Source organism: Toxotes jaculatrix, chromosome 13 (assembly GCF_017976425.1).
Source record: "Toxotes jaculatrix isolate fToxJac2 chromosome 13, fToxJac2.pri, whole genome shotgun sequence".
Classification (NCBI taxonomy): Eukaryota; Metazoa; Chordata; class Actinopteri; family Toxotidae; genus Toxotes; species Toxotes jaculatrix.
Genome location: NC_054406.1, coordinates 10,582,463 through 10,596,352, shown reverse-complemented (window position 1 = coordinate 10,596,352; position 13,890 = coordinate 10,582,463). Strand labels below are relative to the sequence as shown.

Genomic DNA, 13,890 nt, shown 5'->3' with positions numbered 1-13,890 from the left:
TGTGTAAGATATGCATCAATACAAACCCTGATGCATTCTGTATAAGGTAAGCTGTATGTTAAAAATGTTTATTTAATTAGATACTGGTTAATTACATTTTGATATGACTTCTCTGGATGACTGATGTCCATATAACTTATTTCCAGTATTAGAATGTCACTAAAAACATTTACTGCTGACCCAACAACATAACGCAGTTAAAATAAGCTCCAACACAGCCACCAACGAATATGCTGCTAACGATGAAGTAATTAACACGTGATTGCATGGTTGTATAGTAGTTAGGTCTGCTTGTGTAGCGGCGCAGTGAATGACCGCAGACACCGTTAAAAGATAATTGATCCAAAACAAACTCAATCTGTCCTGTAGTCTCGCGATAACTTGGTGGGCTACCTCTGATTGGATGAAGAGGCGTAACAGTCGGTGACGTGGTCTGGGGTTACTTGGCATTCTGGGACACAAACACTGTTCGGTGTGAAGAGCTCGAGCAGCGATAGCAGTGGCTTTCACCGCGGAGGGAAGGCGAAGAGAGGAACACAACACCCAGCCAGCGGAGAAACGACAAACTGCGTTTTCATATCCGACTTTTGCGTCCCGCCTGTCGCTCTGTTGTCCGGGAGAAGCGGAGCTAAAGACCAGCATTAGTCTCTGAAATGCAGCTGAGGACTTTATCCACACAGCGAGCCAGTTAGCTAACGACGGGAGTAAGTTAGCCTCGCAGTGATTTATGCTAGTGGGTTACCGTTAGCTGGATGGGAAAGCTGGTGGTTTTGTAAAAGTTAATGATTTTGCGCCACATCTCAGTAGAGATAAGTGTTGGATTGGTTTGTCAGTGTTCCCGTCTCTTTGCTATCCTGACAGCTTCTTCCATCCATTGACTCTGCGCTGTCCTGAAGCTGAGGGGTGACAACTCTGAATATGGCGAGTGTTTCAGACAGAGACTACAAAACTGACACTTTTAAGTCGTTGGACTGGCACGTTGCTCAGCTCGTGTACCCAAGATAAACACTGTTAAACCGGACAATTAATGTAATGGCCAAAGAGAGTGACGGATTTCATTTTTATGTCTCACTATACAGTTGCTCTCAAAGTTGCAGAACAATGGGTTGTCAATGCTGAAGCCGTCTTAAAAGTTTATGAATACTTGTCTCTGTTGAAGCTCAACAATTTGACACTGCGAGACATGGACTTGCACTGGATGTAAAGACTGGTTGAAAACCTCTAACATCACAGCTGTCTCCAGGTTGGACGCTTCATCTGAGCCCTGCTGCTGGTCCCCACAGCTGATTTGAGGGCCAATATGTCAGGGGCCACAACTGTGCAGCTTTTCACCAAGCTCGTCAAGCATGCAGTGGGCAAGGCACAGATACAGCTCAACCGCTGGCTGCAGAGGACTGCCACAGATGAGTGTGACAAAATTGACATCCTGATATGCAGCGCCTTTGACGAGAGAGGGGCTGGCATAGGGAAGTCAGATGGAGACCCTGAGGTTATCAGTGATACAGGGGGGATGACCTTCACCAGTGGTGGAGAGTTCAGACACCCATGCTGTATCACCACCTTTTGCTTCAAGAGCGCCCTGCTGGCATGCATCCTGACTGCTGTATGCTTCTCCTCGGTTGCCCTTGTGCGCCAATACCTCAAGGACCTTCTGCTTTGGGTGGAGAGCTTGGACAGCCTTGTTGGAGCCTTGCTGTTTATAGTTGGTTTGATTATTGTGTCGTTCCCATGTGGATGGGGATATATTGTTCTTAATGTGGCAGCTGGCTACCTCTATGGGTTTGTGCTGGGTATGGGACTAGTCATGGTGGGAGTTTTAATAGGGACCTTTGTGGCACACCTGGTGTGCAAACGCTTATTGACAGACTGGGTGCTGAACAAGGTTGGGAACAGTGAGCAGCTCAGTGCTGTCATACGAGTGGTGGAGGGAGGAAGTGGACTCAAAGTCGTGGCCTTAGCGAGACTCACCCCCATACCTTTTGGGCTCCAAAATGCAGTTTTCTCGGTGAGTATGAAAACACTATTGTCATCTTTTTCTTTTCACTCTAGAAGCACATTAGACAGTCAGGTAAAATCCATTATAAACACGTCCACTCACTGCAGTGGACCAGATAGGAGCAGAGCTCATTAACCTACTGGAGAACGGTTCAGCAAATCACTTGCAGTCATGAGAATCAAACCTGTGACCTTTTTGATTTTAGAAGAAAATGATTTTCTTATTGTTAGGCCTTCCCACCACACGGGAAATCAGATCTATCCAGAAGCTTTTCCACATGTGATATTTCCTGTATCGTCCCCGGTCCCCAGTCTGTCAGTCTCCAGAGAAAGGAAACTCATTCTTCTTGTAGATAGAAGAATGGCTACTATGAAACAGATTCTGTTGTAGCCCAAGGGCATCAAGTTTTGTTTCAGTTTGAACCATAAGTATCATGTGTTTAAGTCATAGTTTGGAGTAAGTTCATACTTGAAGCATTGTTTGTTCTGAACTTAGTAATGATCAGGTGATGTTAATATAATCTAGACTAAATCATGGACATATTTTTCTTTAAAGTAAGTCTAAAGTCATTGGCCAAGGCATCACACACCATGTGACCTAAATTATGAAGCTAAGCAGTATCAGGATATTGCTCTCAGCTGCACTCCTACACTTAACCTGAGGCCCTTGACCTTCATGCATGGCATGAATAATTTATACTGGCTGATTACCCTTCACAGTCAACTCATTGATACCTCCAAATGGGAAAAAAAAAGCCTTGAGGGACAAGTTACTATATTGTAGAAAAAATGAGCTGGGGGGGTCACGCAACATGAAAAATGTTATGCCAGCTGTAATTGAAAGATTAATGAAGAATACTGACCTGGGGGTGAACTTGATGTTATGTAGCCACTCAGGCTTAGATCTCCAGAGTATTACAAGCCATACTGCAGCAAAAAAAAGCCCTCATCACTATCTCCAGTTGCACCAGATTATACAATATGTCTCACATGGAGCTGGAAGTGCCTCAGTAGTACTACATTTTCTGACCGATTCCCATCACATAATTGTCTTACAAACAGTTGTTACTACAATGTATTGGCATTGCGCTATAAGTGAAACAGTATCAGGTTTGCACAATAGAAAACTAAATCAGGAGATGGCTGCTTGCATCCTTTGCATATAAACAAGTAACTGCAGAGATTCAATGAATGTACATGGCATTTCTATATAAATCCATATACAAACATTTTGACCTGATTAAGATTAGACTGGGATGAAATGTTGCCTATCTAAATAAATTTGTGGTTCAGAGTCAGTGTGCAAGCATCAGTGTTTTCATCAATACCTAAATGCAAGAACAAATGTTCTGAGTTAAGATATGAGGCCTGTCAAATTGACTTTCATGCAGTGCACAACATGGATAAAGTCAGCAAAGTCAAACAAAGTTCAGTTTACTTTAGTTAAGGTGGAATCTAGCCCACTTAAACAACACATAATTTTGCCCATTTTACTTACATTTTAAAACTACTGACAGGCTAGAAAGCACCTGGATTAAAATGCATGGGAAGCTGTCAACATATGTAGTACTTCATTGTTCTTCTTTTGGTGGTGACATTTCTTTTACCCTTAATTTCCACTGTTTTGAAAATTGCACTGTGCCAATGCAAATATGTTTGGTGAGCAGAGAATCAAAATAGTGTTGAAGGAAAACAGTTGCACAAACATCCAGACGTGGATGCAAAGTGGGGAGCTTGAAAGGCATTAATAGCTCAAAGCATGAAGGAGTTGGTGCACAGGCCTGAGGCAGGAAAAGGAAAAAGAAAAAGAAGATGACGCAAGTGCGTTTCACGAGCACAGTAATTGCATGCTGCTAAACCAGTACATTTTCTTGGGTGACTGATGTACTTAGAGATTTCTCGGCTGCGGGGGGATTGGTTACATGGCTTTGGTTTGTGACAGTTCTGCATGCACACACATAACCACCTTACAACAAATACCACTTTGTTATGATCATTTAGATCTTGAGATGTGTCAGAGCTGTATTGACCCAGCGCAGAGAGTTTTATTTTATTCCATTGTCCTGGTCTGCCCTCATCAACATACATGCAGAAGCAAGATATTAGAAATCTCACTGAAAATAATCTAACCCAAAACAACAACACCCCACACAGATTTCAAAAATGACTAATGAGATGAGTCAACAGCTCTCTGCTCACACTTTCAGTTCCAGTACAAAGCCTGTAAATTTATTACTGGCTTTGTATTGGATTGCAGATGTTTCTATTTTTTTCTGATCACTGAATGTACGCCACATTTCTGTGAAGAGTTTTGATGCCCCAGACAAACTGCAGTATGCAGACCATTAGCATGATTGGCTGCCTTTTCCAAAATTGTTTTCTCTTATGTTAGTGTAAAGAGGAAAATGTGTTGAGTAGTAAACTCTCAGCAGTAGACTTTTGTGACGCACTGTATATTAACTGACAGGCTGGTATTTGAGAAACATCTCAAATTCAGATGCTTGGGCTGTGACATTAGAGTCGAGCAGCGAGCTGACAGAAGCAGGGATTTTGGCATGAACCAAGAAAAATAGGTGGGGAGAGCTGAGGTACTCTCCAAAATCTGTGATGATCTGTTTTGAAATCCATTTGAATGGAGTATGAGGCTGAAGATGAGTGTATTCCTCCATTGTTAAGATGTTGGCATCACAACTCTACCTATTTTTTAAATTGAAGGTTAAAGAAACTTTTCAGTAGTTGTTTTTTCAGGCCATTGTGATGAGTACACTGGAAGAACTGCTGTGAATTAAATTTAGGATAATGTTTCAGCTACAAGATTATGAGAGTTTTTGTGATGCTAAATGGATAGATACTGAATAATTCTTTTGTATTAGTACCACGCAAGGAACACTTCTTTTTCAAACAGGACATACAAGCCTAGCAGATGGTTTTCTTTTGCCTGAATGACTTAAACAGCTTCTATTTGTCATTGGTTCATACTTTGGACTCCATGGTTAGGACATAGCTCTGTGTCCAAAGGTTGAAATATCCCTCTCATGCCAGGATCAGGGCTGAAGCTTTAACCATAGTCACAACATTGAACTTACTGTTCCACTCTGGAGAGGTGAAAATGAGGTGTCAAAGTCAAAGGGACAGACTTTTTACACAGTGTTGCCCAGCTGCTGTCACTGTCACTGGCCTTATTGTTGCCCCTCATTCAGTTTGTCACACTGTCTGTTGTAATGTTTGACAGTCTTGTGAGGGTGTATTTGACTCACTGTCATGATTTCTGAGATTTTTCCCTTTGACATATTTTAGGTTTACAGACTTACAGGCATATAAAAAATGCTCAGGATAATTTACAGATGAAAAATAAATGTGTCACTACTCTCTGGTGGACAAATAGCAGAATGATGGAACTGTTTCAAAACATATCTTTTGCATTTCTCTTCTTCAGTTTCTTCTAATTTATGGACTGGCATACACCCAGATACTGACATATCTGCAACTAACAAGCTTTTTATATATATATATATATATATATATATATATATATATATATATATATATATATATATATATATATATATATATATATATATATATATATATATATATATGAGAAAGCTAATAACCAAACCGAAAATGGTTTAGGTCAGATAAACTGAAAAAATCAGGCCGTCGACTCATCCTACGAACCTCAGTGTGAAACTCCTTTGTTCTAGCTGGAGCGGTAAATGGCAGAGTGGAGCTTTCACCAGGGAGTTTAGCCGACCCTGCCAGAAGCAGGCTAATAAGCTGAATCCCTCTCTCCGCCAGCCTCCTCTGGTACATTTTCACTTCCTGGCTTGGTGGGATTTCAACCCCAGCTCAGACTCTTAACTGTGCACCTTGTAATACATCTTACCTGGAGACTTGTTACTAAGCTGAGCTGATATTGTATCTTTATGGTCTTATTCTCAACAATAAAAGGGGAAACTAACCATGGGTGGGTTCTTCTACAGCTCACATTTTGGCTCATGGTGGAATTATGTGTTGTCTTCTCTGCCCTTGGTAAGCACTTTCTGTGGGTGAGGCTACATTTCACTGTGCCCCCCACTTCTTTCTGCTGAAGTGGATGTGCTACATTATAGCGGGTAACCTAAAACGACACATAGACTGCAGCAGTTAGCAAAACAGTGGGACAGTGCTGGAAAAATGTTTGTGAATCCTTGGAGGACGAAGTAGGCACTTTCAGGCTTTATGACCTTTAACATTGGTGCCTTGCCTGGCTCCATCGCTCTACTGTCATAATGAGCTGATGAAGCAATCTGGGAATTTGCCATGTGATTTATAGGACCCTAACTACAGTCAAGCGTGTTTGTGCAGCATTTAATCACACCCTTTGCTTCACACTTTATTACAAAGTGTAAGCCCTGTGCTCATTCAGATAAAAAGGGGAACAGCATCACGGTAGAAATCCTGAAATTTACTATGCAGTCAAGAGGCCCTACGTCCTGCTTTGTTTACAAGCACTATCTTAGGCCTGCATTGCTGCTGCTCTGAATGAATCAGGTCAGGCCTAGGATGGGGTGTTTTTTCACTTGAATTTGCACATTATCTTGATATATAGGCTTGCAGAAACAAGTAGGAGGTTCAGTGGGAATTCTCTACGTGGTTATAAAAATACCAACGACTAGCCCTTCCCATGTCACATATAAAAGGCAGCTGCGTACGACGGATGCCTGAGTGGGAAACGACTTCAGAGGACATGTGCTTCACAACTCGGGGTTGATGGCTGAGAGAAAGACAGTGTATTCCTTTTTCTTCTTCTGCAGCTTTCACTGGCTCACATGCCATGTCTCAGAGATCAGCTGCAGGCGTTTTGACTGTGTTGACACATTGTGTGGACACATTGGTTCTAGTCTTCCAAGGAGAAAATGACTGTTACATTATTGCACTGAGGAAAACATGCTCAATGAGACATACAGAGGATAAACAGCTTGACAGCAACATTAGCTCTGTTAACCAGGTTTTGATTAGCCTAGTTGTAATCAAAGTGTAACTCTGGGTCTTATTAGTATGTGGTGTGATGAGAGGGTTTAGGATTTATCACTGTGAGGAGACACTGGGGCTGGATCTGGCACAAATCTTTTACTGTCCTGATAACATTTTGGCACAGGCAGTGTCTTGCAGCAACACGCCATGGCGCCCCGATGTGCCTCTGTCAGCCACAGTGTAGTCACAGTGCACACAGTGCCAAGGTCACATCCTCACACAGCCGACACAGACACGCATCAGCTTATGTCATCACTTAATCAAGGGATCAAGGGTGACAGCAACGCAGGCACTTGTTTATATTTAGGTGGTACCGAGATATGAAATGAGACATTGAGCAGGACTTGTGATAGCATGTTGTAGTTCAAGGTAATTATACCAGATGGTGTGTAAAATCTGTTTGCCTGCTTGGGCAGGTAAACAGATTCTACACACCTGTCTTACTTCTTTTAGCAAAGGAACATGCACACTGTCATTCAGTCTGAGTTCTGTCCTTTGAATATGAAGTTTCTAAACTACAAATAATAAACAGTAATATGAAATGATGTTGAACCTCAAACCTAATCCTAAATAAAAATGCATGATATGCAGGATTGATGTTGGATTGTTTTTCTTGTTTTTCATGTCAATATAAAACAGACAGAAAGCAGAATTTTTAAGTTACTTTATTGTAAATTGATACATGTTTCTTATCTCGGTTTCCATTTTAAGATCACAGACGTGTCCTTGCCAAACTACCTGGTGGCCTCCTCTGTGGGTCTGTTGCCCACCCAGCTTCTCAACTCCTACCTGGGCACCACGCTCCGCACCATGGAGGACGTCATCGCTGAGCAGAGCATCAGCGGCTACTTTGTGTTCAGCCTGCAGGTGAGCTGTCGGTGATAATACAATAAGTTAGAAGATACTGATTTTCCTAATGTTCTAAAATAACCCTGGGTTTTTTTTTTTTTGCTTTGTCATGGTCTTAAAATAACAAAGTAAGGGCAGGCAGGAGAGCAGTGGACACTTCACTCTCACCATTCAACATTTTTTTGGGGTATTAAAATAATTTTGGAAATTTTGCATCAAAATGGCTGAACTCGTAAACTTTGTTTTCTACATTTTAAAATGGAAAACCAGCATTGTGGTGCACAGCAGAGCCTGTCGCATCACACTCATCATTGCTAGCTACATTTCCACCAAATGTTCTGCAATTAGGAATACAGCGAATTCCTAATTAGTTCTTGTGGCACACCGGGGCCAGACAGTCTCAAGTGTACAAAGGTGATTTTCAGGATCACCTCTGTACACACTGTTCACCAAGGCATTGAGATGGCAACAGGAAAAACATGCTCTCTATTGACACAACCCAAATGGCCTCTGCCACACAAACAGAAGAGACTGCTCACTGTCTAGTTCTGAGAAATGCAGGTGGAATATGTTGTTTCAGAGCTTTAGTATTCTCTTGTAAACACTGAGGTTTAATGGTGGTGATAATACATAGAGCACATTCAGACTGCAGGTGACATACCTGTTCCTCCTTTCTGAGGATAATATTTGTGTAACAGTAAACAGTAAAGTGATAGGCAGCTATTTGTGTTTTTGTTTGTTTTTTTTTCTCTCTTACATTCAAAATTCATGTCCACCAGTCCTCTCAAACTGTATCCTAGTTCAAAAATCAAGACATCTGCCTCTTCCAGTCTTTACGTAAACCTCTAGAGTACAAATGTTAAATCTTATATAGAGAACCAAAATATGCCCTCAATTCTATCTAGCCTCAAAGATCATTTCAAGCTGTTACCAGATCCTCAACACCTGTTCAGCTTCATTTAATCATCACAAGTGTTCAGGGATCAGCGGTGGCTTCTGTGTAAAGTTCACAGAGGTCAAGGGTCAGTTCAAGATTAAGTGGGTATCAGTGTTTCATACAGAACCGAAAGCTCTTGCTCCAAATTGACAACTGGTCTTAATCACGTAGAAGCCTTTTTTTTAACACTGATGGTGGGAAGCTCCATCTGGAGGAGCTGATAAAGCCCTGTTATCTCCTGCTGTTGTGTGCCAAGCAGGACACACATCATACATACAAACATTTCTTTTTTCAACGGCAAACACAGAGAAACACACAGATGCAGAAGAATCTTGAGGAATGTTGACTCTTATGTATTTTCCAGTTTGTGGTCTATTACCTTTGCATGTTAACTACATTTCTTTTTCAGTGTTATTGTAACATTCAGAGTTGAAACAACCTGTAACGTTTGTTAAAATATGTTGGGCTGCAGACTCTTTTTTAGCACCACAGCAGCTCTGCCCTCATGTTACCTTAAACAAATAGTTGTACATTTTGGGAAATACTCTTTTGGGAAACATTAACTTGCTTGATTCTCCACTGGTTTCCTGCCAACTGCTCCCAGCTGAGAAACAGCCCGGCTCATGACCCCCCTTAAAATGGCAAATTGTAGTTTTTGCACTTTGGTTTTTGTGCAGCTTAAACAAACGACATCAACATCTTAATTACTGAGCTTTAGAGGTGCCGGTATGCTGATTTTGTTCTCTTTTGAGGATAGGTCTGGCAAGCTGTTTCCCCCTGTTTCCAGTCATTGTTCTAAGCTAAGCTAACCAGCTGCTGGCAGTGGCTTCATATTTTTTGTACAGACATGAGAGTGGTATCAATCTTCTCATCTAACTCTTGGCAAGAAAGTGGTGTTGAACTAATGCTTTAAATAGAAATGATCACAAGGAGTTGGATGCAGTGTGGTGTACAGATTTCAAATTTGGGAATAAGAGAGTACTGGTATCAAATCAGCTAATGGTATTGGCAAATATCCTGAACTGAGGTATTAGAATCAGTACCTGCCAAGGAAAAAAAATTAGATCAGATTATTCCTACCTATAGGCAGATAGCCCTGGTTCTGTAGTTAGTATCTTACCACCCAACAAACTAGTTTCACAGCTCTATTCAAGCAGTTTTTCATGGTAAGTTTTATAGCTGCTTGGTCAATCTGAAGCTCTTACGAAAGACTGGTAGCTTTTTAGACAAAAGTTTGTGGTTGAAGCAAAGCAGAATGAGTTTCTTCTGTCTTGCGCAGATCGTCATCAGCATCGGCCTGATGTTCTACGTCGTGCACCGGGCTCAGGTAGAGCTCAATGCAGCCATCGCCGCCTGCCAGATGGAGCTAAAGTCGTCGCACATGAACGGGTCCTCCACCAATCACAGCAGCTTCACCTACTGCAGCAAGAGGGCGACAGCCGGCAGTGGAAACTGCATTAATGTGGTGTGACGTCAAATCACTACATGTGGTGGTAGCTCCTGTGACTGAACAGACAGTGTCTGAAACTTGGTGATGGTGTGGTATGTCGTCGCCCAGGTGAGAAAAACCCTGAAAGCTTATGTCTTTTGTTAGAACTTTTTTTTTTCCTATAAGTGTGGGACCATGCACCTTTTGAAGAAACGGTGCTGATGAAAATGGGTTTGCGGTGTGGGAGTTTATTTTTTTTATTATAATTATTCTTTTCATCAAGGTACTTCTTAACATTTATTCTGTTACAGGAGATGTCAATGAAATGATGATGTTTAGAGACATCAGAAGTAGCTGAGTGAGTCAGAAAAAAAAAAATTAGCTTGGCTTTAACTGCCTGCTAACGCTATGAATGTGCAATTTGGAGCTTTCTAGAGAACCAAGGAATTGTTTTTTTTCCATTTCAGTGTCAAAAGAATGCCAGCCTATGCACCTTTATCTCATACTACATTTGTCTTTTTTCAGTTCAGGAAATTTTAGGGTCTGTTTGTCAACATCCAGTGCTTACAATATAAATAATAAGGGCATTATTAATATTTTTGAAAGATTTGGCTTTTTAGTCCAGTTCATTTTTTTAAGTGTCTTATTTTTGGACTATTGAGTGAGGGGAGAAGCTCTCAGCAAGCACTACAGGCCTCTCTAACCGTGTGATTTCTGCTTGCTTGCGACCACATCAGCTGAATTGGCCTTGTCTGCCTGTAGATCATTTTAGCGCTTCTGCAGTTTTGAGAGGAGCAACTGGAGAGGAGAGCAGATTTCAGAGCTGGAAACTCAGGAATGTTTCTGTCAGGAAAGTTGAAGTGCAGTGTGAGCGGCTCCTCGGTAGAACAACCACATGTTCTGTGACAGAAAGAGTCCCACACTGAACTGACACTGAGACATCGAGCTTTCCTGTACATGTTTATGATTCATTTTGGGTTTTTTTTTTGGCTGTGAGATTATCCATTAGGCTTATTACATAGTTCTTGCTTAAGATGATAGTTTTGACAATGTTGTGCAATACATCGGTGATGAAATGGCATGAATGTCATATTTCAGTGCTGAAACCAAACTAATCAGAAATGCTTACATGCATACAAAATAACACAAACCTAAGTCTGTGGGTTTTTTAGGTTTAACTTTCATTATAGATGAGTAAGCTAGATAAGATAAAGAGGCTGTTATTTTTTATGTGCCATAATTTGATAAAGCTTATTAGATGCCATGACACAGGCCCCACCTGAACTGAGGCTACATGTGACTTATGACTTACTTAATTTTATAACTTAATGTTGTTGGTAATGATTTAAATTACCTGTGAACAATTTTTTTGTGTTTTAGCTCTTAATAATACATTGACAAAGCTCTCATGCTGTAGGTTTGTTTGCACAGTCCACTACAACACACAAGCATTATTTTCTTACAGGTAAGATAAACTAGGAAGGGGTTTGGTTGGTCAGGAGGTGAAGCAGATGTGTCTCAGAAGCTGACAATCAAACACAACATGGACACTAAGTGATGAATGTGATAATACTTTTTATTTTTACATGAATTATTGTGATGCTGCTCCTCAGACAAAGTCTGATTGAGGAATAATAAGGGCTCCTATATGAAAAATCCATCTCTATGTCCCTGTATTTGTTCACTAAAGCCTGTTTTGTATCACTGGCACAACGTTTTGTTTTTCATCTTAATATTATGTTATTTTTTATTATGTTTTTTTTTCTCATAGCCAGATTTAGTGTTTGCCTAAACACATTCCATGCTGTCAGTCCTCTGAAAAGCTGTTAAGTTATTTTCATACTAAGTGTAGGTTGAAAGGGCCCCTTCCTGTCTGAATTTAGCAATAATGTTTGAAAGTCAGAAGCGAAAAAAAAAGATAGAAGTTCTACCAATAAGATCTTTAGCCAGGTGTTTGGGAATAGCTGTTCAAATCCAATGTGAAAGATCTGTTTGTAAAAAATGTATTTTTCGTTCGAAGGTAAACAAAAAAAAAACAAAAAAAAACAGCATTTGAGTCATTAGTCGATCCATGTTCCACTATAACATTGAGTATCAACATTCCCAGGTTTGTGTTAAAGTATTCAACCTGCCTTTTACCTCCTTCTGCCTCTGATGGACATTTCTGTGTTGCCTAAGGGAGCACACCAACATCTGTGATCAGAACAGCGTGTTCAGCTCTGTAGCACTTTCTTTGGAGAGTCCCTTAACCTACTGATCGCTCATTGATGTTTAGCGATCAACCTCTCACTCCTGTCACATGAAAATCTTCTAAATCACATGTGAACATATTTCCAGTGTCTTACTTGAATTGAAGGTTTACGTATAGAGAGAGCTGAGTATGTTTTATGGCTGTGGGCTTTATGAAATCTACTCTACTCTCACTTTCTCACTTTTTAAAGGCATGGAAATTAGTTTTTCTTTTGTTTTTGATGAGACAATGTTGTAAATACACAAGGCTTTCACCTGACAGCAGTGCTCCTACTTTCCAAATAAAGTGTAAATTGTGTAGCTGTTCTGCTCAGACGTGGGAAAGAAGTGGACATTTATGCCATGTTTAATGCAAAAATTAAATACATCAAAAGTTGATGGGCCACCATGGACGCACTTCTTCATAATTTAGCCTCTCAACTGGAATTTTGAAAAAAGATGGTGGAAAAAGTTTGACAGCAAAAGGCTTTGGTTCTTTCTAGGTGGGCTCTACTTAACTTAGATTTAGTTATGCAACAACTGATTCCTAAGGGAAGTATATTTCATAGATACCCACACAAGACCTGAATCTGGGATGTAACTGCACACCTGAAGTGTTACAGTGAGTACAGTGTGAGATCATTAACTTAAAGGGGCAAGTTAAGGGTCGCGTTTGGTGCTATGAAATGCAATACTTCCCCATCTGTATCAAGTGCATTATACATATACTGTATTTTGTAATACAGAGAATTTTACAGTGTATAAATATTGATATTTATCGCTGTATGATGCTTGTTCAGTGTTATTTATGAGAGAGAAAATAAAACCTGTCAGTCTTTGTTACAAAATGTTTGGTCAGATTTTTATTTGACTTACATTTTTTAATAACAGATTTATTCTTTTCTCTATATAAAACCTAATAAAGCTGTCTTTCCTAGTTTTAACATGGGCTGCCCAGTACAAATATTGAATTTATGCATTATGGGAAATGTATGTTCCAGTGTTCTTGGAGCTTGACCCATACCAAAAGTCAGGATATCTCAGCCTCTGCTGCATCAGTTTTGACCATTCTTTTTTCTGTCTGTCTTTTATGAGTGCCTCAACCTCATGGAGGTGGAATACTAAAAAGCACTGGAGTACCCCTTTAATGCAGAGACGTCTAGTCCATTCCTGTATTTCTTTAATATTTTACAGCTCAGGATACCTTATGTAATACTGAGTGAATCCCTGTCCTTGCTTGCCTTTACTAAACTTTCTGTCAACCTTGATATTTAAGATGGAAAAGCCGCCTAAAGTAATTGGTATCAGTGGGAAACTCTTGACTTCTCAACAGATGTTTTCACAGAACTGAGTTGAAAAGCTTCCACTTCTGATTAAATTTCAACTCATCACTATCTCTAAGATGCCACGCATTTTATGAAATCCTTTTCCCTGC

At 40.4% G+C, this 13,890-nt stretch overlaps 1 protein-coding gene across 1 annotated transcript; it reads left to right on the top strand.

Annotated features, from left to right (window-relative positions):
- The first annotated feature begins 479 nt into the window (after positions 1 to 479).
- On the top strand, positions 480 to 12,318 carry tmem64 (transmembrane protein 64). The gene is made up of 3 exons (XM_041053789.1): positions 480 to 2,005; positions 7,723 to 7,878; positions 10,077 to 12,318. Exons 1-3 carry the CDS (start codon positions 1,301 to 1,303, stop codon positions 10,266 to 10,268), a joined length of 1,053 nt encoding a protein of 350 aa, XP_040909723.1. The 5' UTR covers positions 480 to 1,300; the 3' UTR covers positions 10,269 to 12,318.
- Positions 12,319 to 13,890: the final 1,572 nt, after the last annotated feature.